Here is a 25,686-nt window from a genome sequence, read left to right as displayed (position 1 = left end):
ATTCATGGAAGTAAAACATATTGATGTAGCATGAGTTAAGTGTAAAGTTGTGTAACATCATCGACCCCTAATGTTTTGTACAGCCAGGCTGTCAGTGTACCCCTCATACAATGTCCAGTAACTATTACGAGTATTAACTTGGTATAAAAGACTCGGAGAAAAGGAAAGTCAATCCAAGTGTCAATAAAGAGGAGAGTAAAAAAAAAGACACAAATTAATATCTCTGTCTCAAAAAATACACTTTAATGCATATTCATGCACAGCACATTCACACTCACATGTCTGTGGGTTCACCCTTTTATTGAGCAAACACACGGGTGAAAATAAACAGCAGACAGACACAAGGAAGCAGAAATAAATAGCGCTGGATAACAGTGACTCCCTCGACGCTAGCCTGCACAACTAAGCATACATCCAATGCGTTTCCAGGTGTATTCTTTGGCGTTACTTCGACAGGTTGGTTTGGGTTTAACAAATAAGAACATCTGGGATGGGTGTTTTCCTGCAGTCCTCATAGGGTGGGTACACGGGGGTGGAGCTGGGAGGGGAGTGTGTGTGTGTGTGTGTGTGTGTGTGTGGGGTGGGTGACGTCCTCTCCTCCTTCTTCTTATGTACATGCTGCAGCGCAGCCAATCGTCTGTCTTGCTCAACTCCATCAACAATCTATGGTTGGGAGAGTACAGACATAGGATGAGATACTGGATACACACACCTGTGGAACAGATGGACTGTAGGCAATTTGCGAGTCGCTTTGGATGAAAGCGTCTGCTCAACGAATAAAATGTCAAATGTAATACAATCAATAAGCGAACACACACAGAGAAACAATGACTCACATTTGAAAACTAAGGTCCAGACTCCCACTGGTCCTGCTAAGGCACTGGAAGACAAGAGACAATGTATTAGATGTTTGAGTGTGTGCGTGTGAATCCATTCTTCAATCTTTAATGGCAGTATCTGATGTAACCTGTCTACCTGGGTTGGATGTTCCTCCCCTCCCCTCCCCTCATCCTCTCTCTTCTCCCCTCTACCAGTGGGGGACCTCCTCTTACCCTGTTGACTCATGGTAATGTGAAGAGATCGACAGCCCTGAGCGCCATCGCACCGAAAGTCATTTTTAGAAGGCGGGTATACACACACACACACACACACACACACACATACACCACCCAAGGAACTTCTGCACCCCCTCACTTGAAGAGTCCTCCCATGTATGGTTGTGTCTTAGGGGGGCCACAGCTGCCTCTCCTCCATTCCTCCATACCTCCCTCCCTCTTCACCCCCCCCCCCCCCACCCCTTTGTGACATACCAGGCAGACAGAGAGACTAATGGTAAGACCTGAACTCAGAACAGAAAAGCAAGCTCAGGACCTCTCATCTTGTCACATACACCACCCTGGGACACATTTCAAGGCAGCAGTGGATCGCTGTGAAATTTGAAATGTGTCCACCACCCATTTCAAGTGGACACGTTTCAATCCACTGTTGCCTCTGTCTGGTCAAAAAGGCAAATGCACTCTTTTTCTATCTCCCTCTTTTCCTGTCAAACTGTCTTTCTGTCCTCCTACGTTTTTTTTCTTTCTCTCTATCTTTCTATCTATCTATCTGTCTTTCTGTCTGATCTATCTATCATCATAAATCTTCACAGTCACATGACAGAGACGGGGACATGGTTGGTCATTTGCAGTCCAGATCTGTATGTACAGTAGCTTCGGCTCTTTTTACATGGGCCGTAAAACACTGGGTCACATTACAGACTGGTCCTTCATGTGGAAACCATTACCCTGACCCATCCTCTGCATCATCACTCCTTCCTTCCCTCCTTCCCTCCTTCCATGTTCCTCTCTCTCTCCTCAATTTATAACCCCTCTACTCTCTCTCTCCTTCTTACTCTATATTTCCTAGCTCCCTGCCGAGCTTCTCGTTACTCCATTATTTTACTTCTTTCTCTCTCTCTATCTCTCTATCTCTTTTTGTTCTCTCTCTCTCTCTCTCTCTCTCTCTCTCTCTCTCTCTCTCTCTCTCTCTCTCTCTCTCTCTCTCTCTCTCTCTCTCTCTCTCTCTCTCTCTCTCTCTCTCTCTCTCTCTCTCTCTCTCTCTCTCTATCCCTACGTTTCTGTGTGCTTTTATGATTCTGTTCCTCTCTGCAGCATTGCTAGGAGAGTTGGAGGTATGGAGGGGAGCTGGGAATAGCAAGATATGCCAGGGAATATCGCTCCACAACTTCTCCCTGGCTCTCCTTGAAAGGGAAACTCCACTGGCATTTGAGGAGCACTAAACAATCTGTCCAACAAGTATCACAAGCTGCCTAGCAGTTTGCACACATGTATAGAAACATCAAAGCAGGGCAAACAGCCATTCGCTGTTCGGTATTGCAATTTCACTAACATTAATCTTCTCCACATTACCACTTCCCAAAGTGTCTCGCTGTTGGGGTGTGATGGGGGAGGGGGTGGGGGGGGGGGGGGGGCGTGGGAGGGGTAAGACGACTTGGGGGCAAGGGGGCAAGAATGACTGTGTGTGTGTGTGTGTGTGAGGCTCTCACAGGGTGAGAAGGGCAGAGAGTAATGCCTCTAATGTGAGGCTGTGAGCTCGATGCCAGCGAAGAGCATCAGAGCTTTGAGATTGGCCAACGCTGACCGAAGTGTGTTACTCACCTGTGTGTGTGTTGGTTTTGTTTTACTCCTCCTCCTTCTCCTTATCAGCGTCTGCAACAATGACCTCTGTTGGAACAGAAGCAGGAAGAGCGACGGTCAGAAGTGACCCCCATCGTGCATGTACACCATGTGACTCGTCAACAGAACCAAATGCATCCTGTTACTTTCGGTTTAAGGTGCTACTATTCAAACTATTTCCTTTGTATCTGACCGAGTTTGTAACTGTTTGACAACAGCAGTACCCTTTATGCATTGCTTTACCAAGAGGACCTTATTTCAAATAAAGGTTTTGGATTGATTGTGCTTGCTGTCATGTCTCAGTAATGCATCGTGTCATGTAGGTGTTTTGCAGTAAATGCCCAGTCCATCCATACTCACGTTTGACCTCCAGCTTGCAGGCTACCACTGCCTCTCCATGGGCGTTCTTGGCCTTGCAGGTGTACACGCCCCCATCATAGTTGCCAGTCTTGCGGATCTCCAGGGAGCACACGCCCTGGTTGGAGATCTGACGGTACTTGGGGTCTTCACCGATGGGAATCTGGTTCTTCATCCACATGACCTTGGGCTGGAGGATGGGGAGGAGATAGCGATATTAATTCTTAGACAGTGTAAAGTGTGAAATCTTTGTGCTACAACCAGTCTGTGTTGGTAATCTTAAAATGAGAAGACAAACACTTGACTTCTAGTCACAGTCTTTATAAGAACAGGTCAGTATCAACCAACTTCAGAAAGGAGCAGAATCTTCCTTTCCTCTATGTTCCTGACAACCCCCACTTTGACCTGCTCCTCTATCCTGGCCCTGCAGACTAGTGAGGTTTACAGTCGGGGCACCAGGGGCACCAAGGGAGTAACCCCAGCCTGTCCCTGACCCCTGGTCAGGAATGTGCTGCTCTGTGATTGGTTGATGCTCCGGCAACATGGCGTTCCCGTCAGAACCCCCAGGGGATGGAATCTCCCACATTCCCTCGCCCGCTGCTTTCCTACTTCCATGGAGGACGACTGCTGAATCCACAAGCTAATATCCCTGGACACTGTTTTACACCTCCAGGGGTCTAGCAGGTTCGCATGTTAGCTCTCATCACTCTACATTATTGCATGAGAGAACCCTGTTGTCCCTGAATCAGGCTGGGTCGTAGAGACTAGAGCATCACCCTCGACCAGAGGATGAGGCTGGGTCGTAGAGACTAGAGCATCACCCTCGACCAGAGGATGAGGCTGGGTCGTAGAGACTAGAGCATCACCCTCGACCAGAGGATGAGGCTGGGTCGTAGAGACTAGAGCATCACCCTCGACCAGAGGATGAGGCTGGGTCGTAGAGACTAGAGGGATGAAATGGAGTGAAGGATGGAAGGAATAAGAGAGAGAAGACCCCAGTCAATCTGGTGACAGAAATAACTGCTTGAGGTATGGTAGACATGAGTGTCTTTCTGGAATATCTATCACCAGACCAATAACTTTTATCTTCCACCCCCAGCCATACCCAGCACCCCACACCCCCTGGCACGCAGTTTGTCCCTCTGACCCTACCGTAGGCAGGGCCATGACTCCCATGGGTAGGAACAGAGCTGAGGGGGGAGCCACGCTAACGTGGCTAGCCTCAGGGAGTTGATTGATAAGCCCCCTTTTTCTCACAAGCTGTCAGGCTCTCATCTCTCTATCTCTTTCCAGCCTCCTTCACCCACCATGGTTCTTCTCTTCATCCAAACCCACTCCCATAGTCTGAGGGACAGTTACAGATATATATATATATATATATATATATATATATATATATATATATACAGTTGAGGTCAGGTTTTGTCTTGTCTTTGTCTAGTGGCAAAAATAGTGCCTGAACTGATACAACACAGACAGGCAACTCTTATCTCTGTGTCAAATTCCCCCCTAAACAATCTCTCACTTTCTCTGCTCGACGCTCTCGCTCGCTCTCTTGCTCTGTCTCTTGCTCTGTCTCTCTCTCTCTCTTTCCTACAGCTTCTGCTTTCTCATCTAACCTTCTAACCTCCTATGTCCTGGGAGAGTTATTTTGATCAGGAGTTGGATGTGGGCCTATCACTGTGTTCTCTAATCTACCTCTTTGTGCTGTGGTGTCACTGGACACAGAGCCAGCAGAAGTGTGAGCCTCTCAAGAGGACACACACACACACAATTACAGGCAAGCGCAAAGACAAGTAGGTTTCAGACAGCTGCCGTAGTTGCTGCACATGTCGAACCCAACCCGTCCCCCTTATAGACGAGGATATGGCAAGTGCAGCTATAGGTTTACAGGTCTGAGAAGGGGTCAGCACCAGGGTCCTCCTGGAAATGCAGGCATATCCCTGGGCATCCGTAACGAACGAGGATTTCACCACACATTCAGCAGTCATGTCATCGCTCTCTGTCAACCACACCACAAACACAAATAAATACACTCACAGAAAGACGGACACACAGACACTTTCATTCCCCACACCCTCCTCAGCTGTCCTTGAAACATGACTCTTTCTCTACCAGTCTAACACCCCTTTCCTCTCCTACCTTCATCCCTCCACGCTCTCTCTCCCCCCTTCCCCTTCCCCTCCCCTCACTCACACTCACACTCACACTGACCCCACCCTCCCACCCCCGCTTCTCTATTTCTCGCTCAGTGCTCTAAGGAGGCACCAGTTGGCCTGTGCGCTCGCCGTTGGGTCCTTAGAGAGAGCAACAGGCATGCAGCGGGCAGCCACGGCCACCTGTGAGGACCCCTCTCAGATATGCAGCAGCAACCACTGGCATGTGGCTCAGCCCATTCCCTCCGCTCTCTCTCTCTCTCTCTCTCTCTGTCTCTCTCTCTCTCTCTCTCTCTCTCTCTCTCTCTCTCTCTCTCTCTCTGCCTCTCTCTCTGCCTCTCTCTTTCTCTCCCTCTCTCAGTCTCTCTTCCTCGCGGGATGGGGTGAAGAGCCAAGGACGTTAGGACACATAATCAGCCTTGTTTCCACCCAGCAGCACCATTTGGAGAGCGAGCCATCTGCGTCAGTAAGACAACTGTAAAGATATGTTTAACCAGCGGGAGCAGCCGCCAAAGCATAGACTTTGGCCGGAGACTGGAAGTCAGATGGCTGAGTGGTGAGGGAGTCGGGCTAGTAATCTGAAGGTTGCCAGTTCGATTCCCCGCCGTGCAAAAATGACGTTGCGTCCTTGGGCAAGGCACTTCACCCTACTTGCTTTGGGGGGAATGTCCCTGTACTTACTGTAAGTCGCTCTGGATAAGAGCGTCTGCTAAATGACTAAATGTAAATGTAATGTAATGTAGACTGGACTGATGGATTGAGACAATCGCATTCACATGCCAGGGCTAGCCGTCAATACTGGCTTGCTGATGGAATGGATAACTGGTAACAGAAATGCTGCCTGTAGGTGATACACCTGAAGGTTAACACACACTACTCTGTCTGTGGGACACACTGATCTGACTTCTAATCGATATTAAAGCGATATTGATTAAAAGTTCTTCAAGCGATATTGAGTAAGTGAATCTCAGCTATGTGGTGAGACAATGAGCTAAAGTCCCAAAGACATTCCTGGCACGGGGCCACACGTGACATGGATTGGATCTCAGCACATTCCTTCTAAACTTCTTACCCTGAGGTGAAACCTGAATGACAGCCCTTACACCAGTTTAAGAATAACTGACAAATACCCTGACTTTCAACAGTTCACAGTTTAACCGCTGAGGTGAAAATGTTGCCAGTCATGAGGAGTCCTGTCCTCGCCCTGTCTCTCCAGATCACCATAGCTTTGCTAGCCCTCCCAGGTATCTGAAGCGTGTCTACGCTCTGATTTGACCACTCACAGGTCACCACGGGAGAATCACGGGTAGCCAATCACGTGGAAGAATACCAAACAATCAGCAGCTGTCAACAGCTCTCTGTGGGGCATGCTGGGAAGGCCATTGTGATGCGGGTCGTTTCAGATGCGAATATAGCAAGAGGCGGTGAGATTATAGAAATGGAATAGAATTAAAATGATATCCTGGTGATTCTATTCATGCCAAATTGTACAGTGTTTGTGTGTACGCATGTCTACTTACAAGGTGAAGGGAGCCCCTCAGTGTGTGTGTGTGTGTGTGTGTGTGAGTGCCGGGGCCTACCATGGTGTGTGTGTATGTGTCTGTGTGTGTGTGTGTGTGTGAGTGCCGGGGCCTACCATGGTGTGTGTGTGTGTGTGAGTGCCGGGGCCTACCATGGTGTGTGTGTCTGTGTGTGTGTGTGTGTGTGTGAGTGTGTGTGTGTGTGTGAGTGCCGGGGCCTACCTTGGGGCTTCCACGCACGGCACACAGCAGCTTGGTGGTGTATCCCACGGTGGCAGCACGGTCGTTGAGGGAGGCGGTGAACTTGGGAGCCTCGCTGAAGTCATGCTCCTTGTACTCTGGTGGCTTGTAGCTGATGCCTACGACATACGGAACAACCTCAGTCGAGACTGACCACGGCAGAGAGAGAGCGAGCACGGCGGAGAGAGAGCGAGCACGGCGGAGAGAGAGCGAGCACGGCGGAGAGAGAGCGAGCACGGCGGAGAGAGAGCGAGCACAGCCGTTAACGTCGACGACGGACCCCTTTCAGCACGTCAGGGACCGTCAGGGACCGTCAGGGACAGGCAGGGACCGTCAGGGACAGGCAGGGACCGGCAGGGACAGGCGAGGCGTAGACGTTCGACATGCACCGACGCTGGAGTGCACTCACACAAACATGCATACATACACACACTCACACACACTCACACGCACACACAAACACACACACACACACACACACACAAACATTCAAATGGACTACCCTTGCTATCTTAGTGTTGTCTGAGCCTCTTAAATGTACCTCAGGAATAGCTGACCTCTGGTCAGGGTTCCCTAATGATTATAGCATAGCTAAGACTGATTTCAGGCTTGTACCCTGAAACACAAACACGCACACACACCCACACATATACACCAAGCTGTCACTTGCAAAGCTTTGCCGATAAACAAGTCAGTGAGAAGCTGTGATAATGTTAAACAGTGCCACACAGAAATAACTTAATGCTTGCTTTCTGATTTCCAGATCCAAAATATACACAATGCCATGTTAAGGGGTGGACTAAGGTCTTGAATGTATGAAACAAAGTTAATTCCAAAGTTCTATTGCAACAACATTGTCACAGAGCATGCATCACAGGCAGACAGGGGGTAAATTGTGTTGACGGGTTTCACAATTTGAAGAATGCAGAAGGTGCAGAGTATTTCTCATCCAAATATGCTATTATGCCACAGTCACCCACTCGGTTTCTGCTTACCTATCTTCTGGATGGTAGCGGCCTCTGTGGTGACGGCTGCCTCCTCGCTCATCCCAACCTTGTTCTCCGTATAGACACGGAAGACGTAGGAATTTCCCATGATGAGGTCAGAGATGGTGGCGTTTAGCCTGTGGTAGTGCTCCAGCACAGTGAACCAGTCCTGTACGGGACACACAACACAATACAACATGAGGGAGAGAAACACACCTGCTGTGTATGGGCCAAAACACTATAACACAACATCAGATGCTTCATTCAGAAACACCCTCAGTGTAAGTTGGGGGGCAGGAGGGGTATGCAGAGGACAATTATACAAGCACATGTCAAGTAGTATTTTTTTTTCAAATTTGCTTTGAAAGTTGTCTTCATTAAGAGACGTAAACAGACATACAAAGTTAACTAGGCTCATTAATTCATTCAGCAGCTGACTGCTGGCAGTTTGTTGGGCAGTGGTGTGTGTGTATCAGTTACAGTACCATGCCACATGGTCCTGCTGTATCTATCTTCCACATGTTCACACTCCATAATGACTGGCAGCTTGTTTCCCTTTAGACTGTCGCCAAGGCAACAAGCACCCACTTTGTCACTCATTTTCTTGCATCTCCAAATCTTGCCCTCCCTCACACAATCTCTGTAGCTCTGCCCTGCTCTCTTTTTCACCCTCCCTTCCACTGGTTTTCTGTTTTCCCTGTCTATGACCCTCTCAGCCCTCCTCTCTCTCTCTCTCTCTCTCTCTCTCTCTCTCTCTCTCTCTCTCTCTCTCTCTCCCTCTCCCGCTCTATCTCTCTCTCTCTCTCCCTCGTTGACACAGATGATCTGTCTCTTCTAGCCATCTGTCGAGATATGCTTACAGCCCCAGAAGCTGTGACTTACTCATATGTCTTAATAAGGGACAGAGCCTCTGGCCACACCCACATTTCCTCTGGCCACACCCTCCTCAGACATAGGCTAAATCAGTCATCATATCACCTTCTACGACATCAACTCTTTGTCAGTGTGTGAGTGTGTGTGCTAGCATGTGTGTAAGTGTCTTTGTGTGTGTGTGTGTGTGTGTGTGTGCACAAGTATGTGTGTGTGTGTGTGTGTGTGTGAGGGAGTGTGTACTGTAAGTGTGTGTGTCCTCCTCAGTCTCAGGGTGAAGCTGTATCCTGATATGTTGGCTCCAAGGGCGTAGTGTTAAACACTCTGAAAGCACCATGACAGGACTTTGCCAGAGTTTCTTGCCAGACTAATTTCAGACCCTTGAGAGAGACCATTAGTCATGTCACTAAAAAGCCCCCACTGTTGTTTTTGTGAAGTAAATGAATTTGAAGCCAATGTGTACGATTGGAGAACAGATGCAGACCAGGAGAGATGTGAATTTGATAGGAACAGGGTGGACCCGAGTGCACAGTTTGTCTTAGCTCCACAGGAAGTACATTTAGTCTCAGACTAATTTGAGAGTGACCTGTAGGAGTTCTGTATGTTGCTCTTTTCACACAGAATATGTTGTTCTTCTAACCCAACTCGAAACGTGTGTGTTTGTGTGATTCTATCTATGCATGTTAACACATATTTATTTTTGCATATGTGTGTGTGTGTGTCTGCGTGTCTCACCCCGGTCTTCTTGTCAGCCTTCTGGATGGTGTACCCGGTGATCTCTGTGTTACCGCTGTCAGTGGGAGGGGTCCATTCCAGAGCTGCGTTGAAGCCCCAGGTATCCACCAGCTTCACACTGGCAGGAGGCCCTGGCAGCTCTGAGGAGACAAATATAAGCATAAATGACACACACATACACACACACACACTATTGCTCTCTCTCTCTCTCTCTCTCTCTCCTCTCTCTCTCTCTCTCTCTCTCTCTCTCTCTCTCTCTGCAGTTATCAGGTTGTGACTCACCCACAACCTGGATGACAAAACTGGACTTGTCCTCAAAGCTGTCGACCTTGACGTTCATCTCGTAGACGCCTGAGTCGTCCCTCTGAGAGGTGCGGATGAACAGGATGCTGTCCTTATCGCTGTTGCGAACGTTAGCCCTCTTTGAATCCAAAGGCTCGCCGTTCTTGGTCCAGGTGACCACAGGCTTGGGCTTGCCCTGAGGGGGAGAGAGAGAGGGCCAGGTATGGCCAGATGAGTGATGCTCTCCAACCAGATGTCCATATCTAGTCTCCAGCTGAGTTCTAATACTACTGTGATCTCTCAGACCATGGCTGCTTAACATGATCTCAACAGACTTTAATCGTTTAATAGTATTGCTGGATATGCTACGATTGGCGTCAGACTGTGTTAGTACGTGTGTCGGTGTGTGTGAAATAGAAAAAGAGAGAGAACATCATTTGTAAAGAGATATGCTGAAAGAAAGACTTACATTGTAGGGAATAAGCAGGTTGATCTGCTCTCCGAGATGCTTGACGAGGCGAGTCCTGAGGAAGCGGGGCATGCGGATCTTGGGGCGATCTGGAAGGAAAGATGAGGCAAACGTCTCACTCTTACGTCTCATTCTGGCCAAAGTACTGCTGCTGCATGTTTATAACACTAAACCTTTGGCAACTTTGAGAAATCTGATTGCATTAGATGTTTATACATTCGCACAACATAAATCTGTTGGTCACTGGCTAATATTTCAGTCTAAGAGGAGACTGATTCTGACACCGGATGAGAGAAACTTGGCAACCCTGAGCAAGCAACATCATCAGCTGGAATACAAAGTAGGCAAGTTAGAAGCCTAACACCTTCTACTTGAACAACTTTGACTAAATGTGAAACATTTCAAATGTTTATCCTTCTCTTGTGAAATTAGGCAAGAACATTTTAAATGTTTTGGAAGGCTTAAAATCTTTCTTAACAGGGCATGCTAATTCAGAGTTAGCCGTCAGTGTTAGCTGGCATTAGCTTTCTGCGTTGTCTGAGTACAGGGCATGCTAATTCAGAGTTAGCCGTCAGTGTTAGCTGGCATTAGCCTTCTGCGTTGTCTGAGTGGAGGCTAAGACGTGTGAGAAGTAAACTTCCAGCTCGTGTTTTCAGAGGGAGGTGACGTATGCTGAGAATGACAGGTCAACAGGACCCCAAATAGACAAGCCACTCATGGGCAACGCTCACAGGAGAATGCGTTTAAGGTGCTAAAATTAGCAACATATCCTAGCCCAGATGATCCCAGTAGCCAGACCATGATATGACTGTACCTTCTTAAATGTGTTTATTACAGTTTTTCTTTTCTAATATTGATCCTGAATTGTAGTCCATACAGGGTGCGTTCTTTTGGTTTACTGAGGACTGCACTTGTATTTGTTTGTGGTAAAATAGTGTAGGATGAGGATCTGTTAAGGGTAAACTCCAGATAGAATATTGCTTTCTGTTTTGTATCTAAGTACCATCTAAGAGAGACACAGGGGGTGGTATTCTAATAGGCAGGGTAGACAGCACTCGCATCCAAGGTCTTAAAATAACAGTGATGATTAGTACATGATGATGAGAATATTTTTTTAGATGAGCTTCCCCCTCCAAACTAAGCTGCACCACTTCACTGACTGTATGGAAAAGAGGCAATGTGCTGGTCTGTCTCTCACGAGGTCTGCTCTTCCTCAAGTTACACCCCCCAAATGTCTCCGTTAGGGGCCCATGAGTATGGGAATATCAGTTGGGAAAAAAAGCTAAGGTAAATAGTTAACTGCTAATCAGCCATGCATAGTTGCCATGGTGTTCCCAGAATCCCTTGGGGCAGGATGGTTTGGTTTAAGCAGGGTGCTGAGTGTCAGGGACACAGTCCCTGGGATGTTTGTACATAAACAGCAAATCTAAAAAGCTCACTGGGCTTACAGGATATGTGAGACCCCTTCCCCTGAAATCTCAAGCCAGTCCTCCCCCATCCATCTCCCTCCTCTCTCCTCTCCCTCCACCCCCCGTCCATCCATCCTCGGTTCGCTCTGTCCCTCTCCGGTACCTCTCCCTGTGCCTATCCTATTCCGAACACATTTGTCACCATACTCCTGGTGTGTGAGATCAGCACCAGGCTCAGGCTCAGGCAAGCATCATTCCCACACTGAGCATCTGAATCTATGCTGGCCTCTAGTTCCTGGCTTCATGTGTAATCCTGCTAATCAGCACACTTCCTAGCTATGTCCTGATCTGTTCCCCGGAATGACTTCGGTCGTCAGCCAGATTGTCATGGCAATAGCCAGGGAAACTTCCATGATGTAGCTTTGACTCTGGCTTGGAATGTGTGTCAGTGTCTGTGTTTGTTATTGTTAGTTTAGGTAAATGTTCATGACAGTGTTCGTGTGAAGGTGTGTGTGTGTGTTTGACAGTGTTCGTGTGAAGGTGTGTGTGTGTGTTTGACAGTGTTTGTGTGAAGGTGTGTGTGTGTGTTTGACAGTGTTTGTGTGAAGGTGTGTGTGTGTGTGTTTGACAGTGTTTGTGTGAAGGTGTGTGTGTGTGTGTGTGTGTGTGTTTGACAGTGTTCTTGTGAAGGTGTGTGTTTGCCTCAGCATGCAACAGCGTGTGACACATAGTTGGATGTTCTCTCTTTGGGGGTCACCGCTCCACAGAATCTGTCCATTAGGGTCTGGTTTCATTCTCCTCGTTTGACCAGCGCTTCTGGTTGCGTGACCACATTTTTCCCTTTTTTTCCAGCTTGTCCCCTAGGATGTCCTTCTGAGGAATGGACCACTAGGACATATCAACTCCCTGTAGACATGTTCGTTATATCCATCACGAGAGAAGGACTTTGCCTTCACTGCTGAACTTCAGTAGCATGTAAGACCAATGCCAGACCTGTTCTGTGACAGGGCACCACTACACACAACCTGCCCACCCTCCACCTCAGAACAGATGCAGATCCAGTCTTTTTCTGAATAGGACCATTCTAAGGAAATGACAAGTGCTACAATATCTACAGAGTCAGGCCTCTCATCGCTAACTGTTTAACAGCCTCAGTGTTGATGAAAATAGTAAACAAGGAACTTAGAAACAAAGAAACGCATTAGGGAATTAACCCAGACCACAGGTGGTGTTGTTAGGATTTACTGGACTGAAGCTTTGGATTGGGATCTTGATGGCCTTTGCCTCAAAAGTCATTTTGAGAACTTGACTTAACTTCCGGTTGGTCAAAACACACAGTATGTTTGCCTCAGATCCATGGCCATAAATGTTGTAAATCTCATGCAAGTTCACTTATCCAGCAAAAGGTTAGTGACCTGTGGGGTGGGGGCACGCTGACCGACAGCTCATTAGCCAAATGTTTTCCTGCACCAGCCTGACACAGCATTAAATCACCAAACAGTCTGACACAGCGACAGCCATCTGGGGGAGGAGAACCAAATGGCTGTCTCAACGGTTCTTAGTTCTTTTCATAAAAAGCCTTAAGGATTTGTTACCTACATTGTAAAATCCCCTAATTTAACTATTTATAAGGAACCGTGTGTTTGTGCACATTTCCTCATGGCCTGTTAGTTCATTGGCAACCCTGTCAGGTGTGTGTTTAAGTCGTGTGTATACATGAGTATAATTTCATGCTAATGAAAGGTGTTGTCAGCACGAGCCTTGGGGATTTATGTGAGTGCAGCTGGGACACTCATCTATGTCCTGGCACGGACCAGCCCTCGTCCGCAACACGAAGACAAGACGGATAGGTCATAAGTCACCAGAATAAACCAGTAGTAGATTGTAAAGAATATTTAGACACTCTAAAAGTCATACAAAAAAAAAAATACAGTTGAGAGCCCAAAATCCCTAAAGCTAATCCCATTCCTTAATATCATTCTTCTGACGGCCATAAATGACCTTGGGAACATAATGATTGTGCCCCCTTGTAATAAAAAAAACGAACAAACAACAAACAAATGCATTTTAAACGGCCAACCATCAGTTAACTCCCAAACTCCAGCACCCACACCAGGACCTTCCAAGTACTCACCGACAACCTCCCGGATGTGCACAGGCTCGACCAGGGCGGCGGCCTCACTGCGGCCACCGGCATTAACGGCCACCACGCGCACGTTCAGCAGGTCACCGGTTGTCAGATCCTTGAGCACGAGGCGGTTTGCCACAGTGAGTTCTGCGTTGGCCACGACCCATTCAGTGGCTGTAGACAAGCACAGGGTTAGCATTAGCATGTGGGCGATATTGCTCGGTCATAGGATTATTACACAGAGGGATATACAAGTATAGGGAGTTTTTTTGTCTCTTTTGGGGTGGGGAGGGTGCAAATGGAAAGATAGCAGGTTATATAAAAAGAGGAACATAGTTTTCTAATTAACATTTCCATGGAAACCATTTTGCAAGCCAATACTTTCCATGACACTGAAATTTAATGAGGACATTAAGTGTTTTATTTCCTGTTGACACGCGTTTACAAACACTACACCCATAAGTGGGCCGTTCTGGACGCCATGTAGCAACTTCAGAAGGCCTGATGTCATCAGAGCTAAGCGGGCGCTTCTAAAAGTGGCGCTTAGGGGATAAGGTGACAGCCGTCGAAACTCTCTCCTTCCCTATACGGCCTCGGCCCTGCTACGAGTCACTCTGAGGCCCTGACACTCTGAAGACAGGTGCAGCCCATAGGCTAATGCAAACACACACACTGACAGGCCTGCACACACTCTGACTCGTACACTCACGGCCACATACAACACCAGGTTTGGGGGTGTGTTGAACCGAAGCTCACCTCCATCTTTGCAGTACTCAATGGTATATCCATCCAGACCAGAGTCTCCAAGGACCTCTGGACTTCTCCATTTGATGGTGAGACTGGTGTCGTTCACATCCTCCACTGTCACGTTCAGAGGAGCACTGGTGGGTTCTGCAACGAGGTCAGACCACAAAACAAACACAAATCAACCATGGGTGACCATAGTGCATATGGGTCAGACTACACGCAACTGTAGGCCTAGAGTTAGATGTATGATTGGCGGGTGACACAGTAAATCCATAAATGTAAGGTTCTTCATGAAGTCATCTAGCATTTTACTTCCCAGTGTTTTCAACTGAAATGATTTCAGGATGAGTTGACAGCTGTTGTGTAAACTTTGTGTGGTTTTTCTTGGCTTTCTCTGATGGTCTATTTTCTAAACCACTCATGCATCATCTCCTGCTAGCTGTGTGTACAACCACGGTGGCATTGGCCAAGAATAGCCAGTGGGGCTCTCGATGGAGCCTGGACCTGTAGTTTGGTTTTACCTGCAGGAGGTGGTGGTGTGGGGGCCTTGGGTGGCTCTTCTACAGGGGCAGGTTCAGCTGGAGCAGCTAGTATTACAGGGGAAAGGCTGTTAGGTTATGCACACATTATAGAGATTGACGCAAGCAAAGACGTCTGCCCCAAAAAATAATATTCTACCACAAAGCTTAAATTCCACCAAATTCTTTCATACCAGTCCATCTAGTTAGATGGAAATGACTGACAGGCTAGGTGTAAAATCATACTGGTACACTACATGTCTATTGGTTTACTATGTAGCATACAGGATTTGTTCATAAACTATAAACTTCATTATACTCTAGGTATTAGACTGGACCTCATACTGGGAAGACAAGCATATAACATTATTGTAGAGCTTTAAAGTTATTGGTTTAAGTGCCAGTTGGAGGTCTTTGTAAAATAAATTCAGCTCATCTTAGTGGCAGTTACCCATTTGGTTGGTAGTACACTTTCTGTGTAACTTGTTTGCCAATTGTTGTTCACATCCAGTAGATTTTTAATTGTAGAAATGTGTTCTTTCTAATGGTGCCGGGGGTTGACATGAAAATATTAGGTGATTGGTTGGTTGTGTTATTTCTTAAGGTTAGAGTTGCGGTTGTGGTTGAGGTGTACCTTCTGCAGGAGCCTCAGCAGCTGGGGCAGCCTCAGCACCTTCAGCAGGGGCAGCTGGTGTTAAAACAATGTTAGATGAGCCAGTTAATAAAGGGCATTGATTCTGAAAAGAACGAACTAGGCGTAAATGTGGTATTGGTAAGTAGAGTCATCTACTATCCTAATGAAGCAAGCAGCGGAGATGGTACAGGACAGGTGTTTGTGTGCTTCACGACAGGGACTCCGATGGCATTGAGTGACAAACACACACACACACTTTATCTTATTTTCTAACTGCCTCTTTCACATACTCTCAAGGCTTGTTAACATGGCAAACACATACAGTAAGAGGCAGTGTGGTCACGCTGGTACCGTAACCACAAGTAACCACTGTAACCACAAGGCTAAGGACACACACACACCACTTCAAGATACCAAACACATGTGGTACCGACACACATACCATCACGTAGTAGTAGTGTATGAGATGACTGAAACACTTTTATGACAGAAACACCACCATGGCTAATTGTGACTGACACACATACAAGTGTGTTATACAGAGGGACACACAGTGTGTGTGTGTGTGTGTCCCGGAGGCGTGTGTTTACCATCTGCGGGAGCGTCAGCAGCTGGAGCAGCTCCTTCCTCTGCAGGCGCGGCAGCGGCTGGGGTTAAAGGTTAGATGGGTGTCAGCTAATGCTAAGTAGCAATGATACGCAAAGAAACAAAACAGGAAGGAAAGGTTTTTGGGAGTGTGTTTGATGAGTGAGGGATGAGATGCAGCTATGAAGGAGAGACAGAGGGAAGGAGAGAGGCCTGGAAAGCAATGGAGGACAGAGAAAGGTGACAAAGGCTTGGAGGGTGGGAGTTGAGAGACACAGGAGAGGGAACATACTACAAGGATGAACCATGTACGTATGGATGAGGCAGCAAAGTAAGGGGTGAACGAAGCACGTGTATTCAGACGCCCGCCGACTAAAGCAGGTTCTGGGGTACTCAGATGGTGTTCATAGGTGTTCATACTGTGTCATGTCAGGAGGGTGAGGGGTTGTGTATGGGTGTGTATGAGGTGTGTTAAGCCCTGTGGTGGTCAGGTGCTGTGTGGTCAGTGGTGGGTCAGGGATCAGGGGGCGGGGGGGTTACCCTCTTCAGCAGCGGGGGCCTCGGCTGGAGCCTCACCCTCCGCAGGGGCTGCAGCCTCCTCGGCAGCAGGGGCAGCTAGCGTTAGACATCAGACATGTTAGACACACAGTTTGACTGCATGGCTGCAGCAGGTGAGAGAAAGGTTAGCAGAAGCCTAAAGGAAAATGCATTGGATACAAATGCGCTGGATTTATAAATGCAATTCATCGTGAATGTTAGGGTTGATCGAAAGTGTGAAAAGAACCATGGGAACTGTAGTTTTTGTTAGTTAGCGGAAGTAATGATCCTTGATGACCAAAGCATTGAATTACTGTACTCATAGGGTTAATACTGTACCTTGTGATGACAAGAGGTTAGAGTATTACCGTTTTTCTAGAACCAGGGTTCTTGATATGTGTGGAGTTCTATTTTTACCAAGACTTTTACCATTGAGGAATAAAGCATGATCAAGAGGTGGGGTAAGAGGTTATATGGAGGGTCTGTGGTCTGGAGGGGGAGAAGGGGTTACCATCAGCTGCGGGGGCCTCGGCAGGGGCCGCCTCGGCCTCTGCGGCGGGAGCGGCAGCCTCCTCTGCAGCGGCTGGGGTTAGGGGTTAAAGTTCAGGGGTTATCGATTAGTAGATCCTAAAATTAGCTGCGACTGAGGAACGTTGGCTGAACTGTCTTTGACTGTGAGACCGCAGCTCAGTGATAAGAACAGAACAATCCAACCGTGTCCTTACAATGATTAGTCGGGCTATTATAGTATCACTGAATACTACCATTACAAGTCGTTAGCGTTAAGCTTACTGGCCATTTACACAATCATTTTCATGATCATGAATATTAATGCTGTTTACCCTCTGCGGGGGCCTCGGCAGGCGCGGCATCGGCTGGCGCGGCCTCAGCAGCGGCGGGAGCGTCAGCCTCCTCAGGCGCGGGCGCGGCTGAGGTTAATAAAGGGTTAATGTTATAACGGGCTCATGCACGATTCGAACAGCTTCAACTTATGTTCAGGTGTATTTTATCACCATTGTCCACAGGAATGAAGTGTATGCTGTGCACGGACGTGTTTAAATTTATTTAAGCTGAACATCTCAAAGACTCTTTGAAGAAAAGCGTCCACCAAATGCATAAATGTATTTGTGAACCTTATCCATTAGTGGGAAAAACTTGAAACAAGCTCTATGAAATGATCAGTGTCTAAATATACAGAAATATTAAAGTATCCGGAGCAATTGCATTGACACTTCAGCATGAATCTCGTTGGTTGGGCATGCAGCAGAGACATAAGACATGTTGAATTCCTCAGGATTGGTAACCTGAATGCAATTACTGTTAAATATCACAGTAAACATTTGATTTTACCCTCGGCGACTGGCTCGGGAGTTGCTTCGGGCTCGGCGGGTGCAGGCTCGGGCGCAGGCTCGGGCTCAGGTTCGGCCGCAGGAGCAGCTGGCGTTATGCGTTAGATGCCAGTAGTTAGTAATAGCAGATAAATAGTCTATGGAGCCCTATGGTCTTAGAAGACAACAGTAGCGCGACAAGAGGTCAGTCAGATTGGCTAAATAGTCAGATAATCAATTTGCATGAGGCGCAGGCTTCTGAGCGACTATAGCAAAATGTTATCTTCAAAATAGCGTCTGTTGCTTAACCAAGCGGTTTCAATTTTTCATTGGTCAAAGTTAACTTTTCTTTCTGGAAACGGGACTTAAAATTCAGTTCACATGCATGAGATTGGTCTTTTCTTGGTCAAAATTCACAGACTAAACATCGTTCATTATTCTAGAAATGCTTGGTTTTACATGTTGGGCATTTAAAAGGGTAAGCACCACACCTGGAGCGGGAGCCTCCTCAACGGGGGCCGGGGCGGCTTGTTATCCAGTTAAGATTGTTAAGGTTATGGGTTATTACAGTGAGATACTGTCTTATAAGTACATTCGAGTCTATCGACACTTCCATGCAGTATTCTAGAAAATAGGCAATTAGTAATTGTTGGGCAGCATTGGTTGAGTGGTTAGTAAAGTTAACCTTAAATTATATGAGGTTTGGCACCAACGGTGCTTTTAAATCCAGGAACCAGAAGCGCTACCTTCCGCTGCGGGAGCCTCCTCTGCGGGTGCGGCGGGGGCAGCCTCTGCTTCAGGAGCTGCTTCCGCGGGGGCCTCTGCGGGAACTTCGGCTGGCGCAGCCTCCGCTGGGGCCGCCTCCTCTGCAGGTGGAGCTGGTTTGTCTGACATGGTGCTGATGATACCCGAGGGAATGGCCAGTCCTCTGGATTAAGGACCCTGGTGGGACTTCAGGTAATATATATAGCGTTTGTGGGTTAGCCCGAAAATGGACTCCTCCCCTTTGATGGCTTTATATATAGCCGCACGCGATCTGCCTGACAGCCCTTTACACCCAGCTGTGCACCCACACCAACTTATTTTCCGCCTGAGCCATAGGATCAGTTGCCGTGTAGAAAACTGTTCAGGTAATACGGAAGGCAAGTATATCAGTTGGAAATCAACAGACAGCACATACATTTCCTGCGAGATCAAATGTTATGAGCTGAGCTCCATGTTCAACCTGCCCTATTGTGCCACGGGCACAGCATCACTGTTGAGAGGTAATGATTCATACAGAGTTGACGCCCTCTACTGGTCAATGCAGTCAATGTCAACTATAGACTCCACTGACCACAACAGTAGAGCCCATCTTACTGTAATGTTATAGTATACAAACAGAGAAGGGAAGTAACAAAGCACAAATACTTAATATCTGTACTTAAGTAGATTTTTCTGGTATCAGTACTTCACTATTTTTCTGACAACTTTTTACTTTCACTCCTTAAATGTTTTACACAAATATCTGGACTTTTTACTTAGTTTCAAGCCAGGCTAGTTACTTTAGTTTTAATCTGTATTTGGTGGCATGATATCTCTCCTCTTTTCACCTCTCCTTTCTAAGAAACTGAAAAAAAAGTCGAAGGTTTACAAAATATTTTCAAAACTAAAAGTTTTGAAAGGTTGAAAATATTTTTTTGATCAAGTTTTGAAGGTTTAAAAAAATATTTTTGAAAAAAGTAATGAAGTGCAGGATGTGTGTACTTTTAACTTCTCTGTCTACAAAGGAAGCAAGGATTCAGTCTTACAGACAGAAGCACAGAAGACACCCACAGTGATTCTAAGGATGGCATGACTTTATTGAGACCATAGAGCAATGCTAGACATATGGGATTCGCCATGGTATAGAAACATGCCATTCCGCCCTTGTCACGGTTAGGGCTCCTCACCACTGGAGTAAATACAAAAAGACCACCACACCTGCAACTCTCTCCAATGGCAGCTCCTCTCCTTATACCATATTCCTATACTTTAGTGATTGTTGTCGCAGATGCGTTGATTATTTACAGTGTTTACAATAGTGATGTCCTGTACAAAAGACAAAGAAGGTTTTACAAAGAATTGCTTCCGAAAAAAAGTACATTGATTGTTAAAAAAAAAAGAGAGAAAAAGAGAGAAAAAAAAGAAGAAATCCAGTTATTACAAATCCCCCCCATTGATAAGATAGGATCTGGTAGGTCCAAGGAAAGAAACTTTGGGAGATCACCATGAGATACATGCATCAATTCTGACTGTTCCGGGGAATAAAACTGCATGTATCACCATTCATTACATTATTCTCAGTCCCCATAAAAAGCAAACCCCCTTGCCATCAAGTCTTCCACACAGGTAAGCAGCTTTTACAGGAAGTTGCTGTATATGAAGTCAAAATCACACACAGGTAAGGTACACCCCAACCGACTCTCTTCAAACACAGCAACAGCATTGTTCCAATTCCAACATCAACATGACCACAATTCATGACTAGTTTTTCATTCTCCCAGCATGCTCTCCAAGGTCTGGGCACTAAAGTGACATCAGAGCAGGTGAGAGGAAATGATGTCGTTCAGACCGCTCTCTCCAACACCCGGCTTTGGGCAGTGTTGAGGGGCAGTGGTGAGAGGCCAGGACGGTGGTGTACACATCCGGCCTCCAGGTCTTCAGGCACAGACAGTCTGAGGCAGCTTGTTGGAACGTTACACCAGCATCCCCACGGCTACAGTTCAGGGAGGGAACTTCACTCCTGCAGCAGTCTGAGGTACTGAGGCCGACAAGATGGGTGCATCTCAATAGTCTGGAGAGGTATCCTACATCCTTTGTCTGCACCTCTCAAAAGACAGCAGGTAACAGCTGTGATGTTGTCCTACTGCTGCAGATCGGTGCAGTTGGAAGCAAGAAGGAAGTGAGGAAAAGACTCAAAACCGAGAAGCAGCCATCTTGTCTTTTAACTCTGTGCACAGCAGCTGGCATGCGTTCTCAGGTCCCATTCTCCAAAGCTTGGGTCAAAGGAATCCATCATACAGGTTTAAAACAGGATAAACTGTAGCTCTAAACCCTACTGGAAGTTGTGAAGAACTAATAAGTAACAAAGTTCGACAAGTTCGTCGGTTGTTGCTGTCATTTTGCGTAATGGACTTGCTATGTTTCTCTAGCCCTCATGATACAGTCAAATGAATATGACAGTTTTATAATGTTAGATAGCACTTCTGTCATGTTTTGTTTTTTGACACTCACCTATAGCTCCAATTCTATCCAGAAAGGATTCCCAAATTCATTATGAGTGATGAACACGCCTAATGTTGACAGATGTGAACTATCCCTCAATCACAAGTTGGCTTTGGTTTTTACTTTAACACGATAGCATGCTCTGGATAAGAGCGTCTGCTAAATGACTAAATGTAATGTAGCATGTTGCCCCGATGGTGATGTGTTGGTTCAGATTGATGGGTTTACATTGATGGCAGGTGAGGATGACACTGTATAAAAATCTACAAAAACAAGATCTCAAAGTTGTACCCTAAGAAATCATGTAGTAGTCATTTTAAGTAGGAGAGTATTAAGACAGATATTGAAGTACACACAGCAAGCATAGCCAGATAGTGTAGGCATGTGTTGGCAGACTAGTAAAGTAAATCTCATCTTTTTTTTCTTCTCTAGTGCGATCGAGTGTTTAACAACACACACTGTGGTTTGTCAGTACATCCACTGAACATTTCTGAGCCAATCAGCTTGTAATATCTCCAAGTGGAGGTGTGTCTCTGGGCTGACAGACCCCATGTACACAGGTCACACTCACACAGTCCACTAACGCAGACAACACATTATACGATATGATCCTCTGCTCTCCTCTCCTCCCTGGTGCACAGCTGACTTGCATGCATCCAGAACCTCTCTGGTAGGCTGATAAAGAAGTCCATGTAGGCAGGATTAGGTGAACGAGGTGCCATATTGATAGTGACACACGTGGGGGGGGGTTCAGAGATCAGAATATATTGCTGCTGAGGACTGTCTGTGTGCCAAAATGAAATCACAGTTTACTGGACTCACTTAAGTATGCATGTTATGCATTCCACAGGAAATAGCCTTGCCTGCCGTGAGTACATTCACAGTAATGACATATGATCAATTTGATAAGTAGTATTAAACAAAAACGATAATAAATATAAAACTCATCACTAGTTTGGACCACACAGAACTGGGTGGTTGAAAAGCACCTTGAAGTAAGGAGCAAGGGTCCAACACTGTCCCCTTCAGGATCAAATAGTGAACTACACCACCAGGCCTCCCCTCTAAGATTGTCCCCCATTCAGAAGCACACACTGGAAAAAGTCCTCAAAGAATCCAATTCAGTAGAAAATAAAGTGCATTTTGGCTAAAATGTCTAGAAAGAATTGTAAATGTTAGACTTTCTTAAAGACTAAAGGTGTATGTAGGTGGGACACTTGTTAGTTTTCCTTAAGCACCAGGTAAGTGTAGGCGTTACCCCAGATAGATGTTGATCTATGGTTGGGTTCTCCATCAGTGATGAATGGATGTATGGTTCAGATCTATAAAATCATAAGGGTATAATATTTGTCAAACATTTTTGTTACCATGCACTTGCAGTTTTAACAATGACCGCCACAGAAGGAACAGAGGACAGAAAAATGCATATTCATGTCTCGCTACATGGAAATGAAGACTTCAACACGATTTAGTTTGTCCGAAACTCCTAATAGTAGACTTGCATGGCCAACCAAGCCTGTTGTCCACTGAAGCCAAGCACTGCAGGCTTTGTACGTCAAAATGCTTAATTATTCTTATGCCCTCAGAGTACATCGCTCCCCATTCAGTCTTTAGTCTCTCATTTGGATTGTAGCCAATGTTGTGTTCGCCATTAGCCTAGCAAAGCGCTGTTGTTGGTCCCATAGTTTGACCCAGAGTCTTTATCCCAGAGGCTAGGCCGAGTTAGCCTAGCGTGGCGCTAGGCTCAGAGAGTGTCCTGGAGAGTCGAACGTGCTCTCCCGCTCCGGAGACTCGATGTAGTTAGCGGACTCCTGCAGCTTCAGCAGCATGGCCATCTGGACAGCAGGGGGGCAAACAGAAAAGACAGGTACTAGCGTTAGTGTGTCGTCACCCCCAGCAAACCTACAGACACACACACCTTAACCCCCCCCCACACACACACACACAGGTGCCCCCCTGCACACAGGTGCCTCTCTCACACACCCAGAGCCCGGTCTGGCTCACCAGGGGGTCGGACTCCAGTGTGCAAGGAGGCGGGGTGTCTTTGGGAGCCCGTCTGTCCTCGCTGCTGGGGGGCCCGCTGCTGGGGGGAGGCAGGTGTGTGAGGCGAGCCTGGTCCTGCTGGGCGTTGGGCCAGGGGAGGGTCCCCCTCACCCACTCCACTGGGTCCTCCCACACCGCCTTCTGACCGTGCACCTGCAGGACACACAAGGAGATGCTCTATAAAGATGCAACAGCAGACACGCTACACTGTGGGCTACCCAGACACACAGGAAGCATGAGGGAGTCTCAGAGGAAGTCTAAGAGCATATCTTTCAATAGTATTCATGTATTTCCTGTCTGATTTCCCATAGTCTAGGGACAGGAAATGGTATGTTTTATGCAAATGATTTATGCAAATGAATGCATAACTAGTGATAATTATGTAATTGTGTTGTTTTTGTCTCTTTGGTATGTGTGAGTTTGTGTGTGTGCTGATGTACCTTAATGCCATCTTTGGCTCCCTCCTGTAGGTAAGGTATGATAGAGAGGTTCCACAGATCAATGAACCATGGCCGGAACTCTGCCACCGTCACTGGGCATGACAGGAAGAAGCAGGGGCCTGGGGGAGGAAAGACTTCCTGTAAGATGCCTTCGACATCAACAACCAAACAAGATCACCTGTTTCGCTCCCCCTCTTATGTTACCATCTACATCCAAATCTGTCCTTCCATCTATCCCTGCTCACGTCACTGTCTGGAAGAGGTCTGGAGGTATATGATATTTCTCCTCCTCTCTCCCCCCCCCCCCATCCCCCCCGCACTCCCTCACCCCCGGCTCACCTATGAGGAAGTCGGAGGTGCTGTGTTTCTCCAGGAAGGTGTGGAGGTGGTACCAGAGCTGGGGGACCCAGTCCAGGACAGCGAGCAGGGCGGGGGCAGGGGCGCAGGGGCCCTGGCCCCCCTCGTCCTGGGGAGGCTGCTGGGTCTGGGCTTCCACAGCCTTGCGGTGGAGGTACCTCAGCAGGAAGCCGTTGGCCGGCTCCACGTTGTTGGAGAAGGTCACCATCCTGGGAGAAGAGGCAGAGGGAGATGACATGAACAACACAGGGAGATGAACCAGTTCCACGCTGGGCATTAAAAGAGGATTATTTGATTCTAAATTGAGCCACTCCTGTTTCCGTGAGCTCACCTAAAGCTGAGGTGAAGTCCGTGGTTCGGACTCATCTTCACCGGCTGGTTGGTGGTCCCGATGATGTAGGGACTGAAACAGCAATCAATACGAATTTGACACTCTCTTCATTTGACATGATAGGGTTTTCAATGTGCAGTGTACAAAATTCTATTTCAAATAGAGGAACAAATCACTACACACAACAAACTAAATGTGACTGACCATTTGTGGTATTTGCAGGTGAGAGCCCCATTGACCAACTCGCTGACAGCCACCGCGTCGCTGATGTCATCCAGGATGATGACCAATGGCAGCTCTCCGCAGCTCTCCCGGTCTATCTGATTGGCCATGTTGGACAGGTACAGCTGCAGCTCCTGTGGAAGAGATTGTTCCAGATCTTTAGTTCTCTGAGAAGCTACCCCCAAACATAAACAAGTTCCCACAGAAAGCCATGATAGGTCTAGGGGGGGTACCTTGTGCGACTGGCGGTGCATGTTGAAGGTGACGGCGGCCCCGTGGCTCAGGGGGGAGGGGGGCGAGGGGGGGGAGGGCTCGTGGTCGGGTTCGGAGGTGTCTGGGAGACTGCGCTGCAGCAGGTAGCGGGCCAGCCGGGTTGTCAGGTACGTCTTGCCCGTGCCGCTGGGCCCAGACAGAATCAGGCGTCTGTGCTTCAGCAGCAGGCTGATGTAGTGTTGCATCATGGGCTTGGGCACTAGCGTCTCAAACACCAAGGAATCCACAGACTTCTCTCTCAGGCCTAGAGAGAGGTAGTAAGGGGAGTATATTCAGAGAGAGATTTAGAAAGGAAAATACTTCAAATGTTTGAAAAACACTCATATATAAAATTGACTATTCTTGGGGGGCAAAGGGGTTAACATATGAACTGAGTCTGATATGGAGGGCACTCACCTTTCAAACTGACAACAATGCGGCCTGGACCGTTTCCTAGGTAACGGGATGGCGAGGACTGGGGTTTGTCTCCCCCCAGCACCCTCCGCCCTCCTTGAGTCAGCTGGTAGCTATGCAGCGAATCGCAAGTGAGCCCCAGACTGGCTGTAGGATCAACTTGGTAAATGTAGTCCTGTAGAGTCAAGAGAACCACAAGTATTAC

The 25,686-nt window shown here is 47.3% G+C and overlaps 2 protein-coding genes across 5 annotated transcripts in view; both read right to left on the bottom strand.

The window, feature by feature from the left end:
- Positions 1 to 222: 222 nt before the first annotated feature.
- Positions 223 to 19,106, bottom strand: mybpha (myosin binding protein Ha). 4 transcript variants are annotated; one of them, XM_067240872.1, is made up of 16 exons: positions 18,923 to 19,106; positions 16,852 to 16,926; positions 16,317 to 16,373; positions 15,727 to 15,780; positions 15,096 to 15,161; positions 14,584 to 14,718; positions 13,834 to 14,001; positions 10,291 to 10,379; positions 9,822 to 10,017; positions 9,540 to 9,679; positions 7,944 to 8,103; positions 6,931 to 7,067; positions 3,036 to 3,222; positions 2,658 to 2,723; positions 837 to 880; positions 223 to 663 (listed from the first exon to the last, which is right to left on the bottom strand). In XM_067240872.1, exons 1-14 carry the CDS (start codon positions 19,068 to 19,070, stop codon positions 2,680 to 2,682), a joined length of 1,656 nt encoding a protein of 551 aa, XP_067096973.1. In that variant the 5' UTR covers positions 19,071 to 19,106; the 3' UTR covers positions 223 to 663; positions 837 to 880; positions 2,658 to 2,679. The 4 variants fall into 4 exon arrangements, with proteins under 4 accessions (XP_067096973.1, XP_067096974.1, XP_067096975.1 ...); XM_067240873.1 differs by lacking the exon at positions 16,852 to 16,926 and having other exon boundaries at positions 18,923 to 19,105; XM_067240874.1 differs by lacking the exons at positions 16,317 to 16,373; positions 16,852 to 16,926 and having other exon boundaries at positions 18,923 to 19,104.
- Positions 19,107 to 20,004: 898 nt separating this feature from the next.
- The window catches only part of LOC136945671 (neuron navigator 1-like), a 77,228-nt gene continuing 71,546 nt past the window's right edge, over positions 20,005 to 25,686 (bottom strand). Inside the window, 8 exon segments of the mRNA XM_067239632.1 lie at positions 20,005 to 23,257; positions 23,427 to 23,618; positions 23,906 to 24,024; positions 24,245 to 24,471; positions 24,594 to 24,665; positions 24,798 to 24,949; positions 25,049 to 25,332; positions 25,485 to 25,656. Coding sequence (XP_067095733.1) covers positions 23,150 to 23,257; positions 23,427 to 23,618; positions 23,906 to 24,024; positions 24,245 to 24,471; positions 24,594 to 24,665; positions 24,798 to 24,949; positions 25,049 to 25,332; positions 25,485 to 25,656 — 1,326 coding nt within the window. The 3' untranslated portion in view covers positions 20,005 to 23,149.

Source organism: Osmerus mordax, chromosome 7 (assembly GCF_038355195.1).
Source record: "Osmerus mordax isolate fOsmMor3 chromosome 7, fOsmMor3.pri, whole genome shotgun sequence".
Taxonomy (NCBI): domain Eukaryota; kingdom Metazoa; phylum Chordata; class Actinopteri; order Osmeriformes; family Osmeridae; genus Osmerus; species Osmerus mordax.
Note: the sequence above shows the minus strand (reverse complement) of the source record. Positions and strands in the feature narration are given on the sequence as shown.

Coding starts and splice junctions, on each gene's coding strand:
- mybpha (XM_067240872.1), bottom strand. CDS start 19,070: ATGTCAGACAAACCAGCTCCACCTGCAGAGGAGGCGGCCCCAGCGGAG. Junction 8,104..9,539: donor AGGCTGACAAGAAGACCGGG/GTGAGACACGCA, acceptor TGTCCCGTACAG/GACTGGTTCACTGTGCTGGA. Junction 3,223..6,930: donor CCGTGCGTGGAAGCCCCAAG/GTAGGCCCCGGC, acceptor CCCATCCTCCAG/CCCAAGGTCATGTGGATGAA.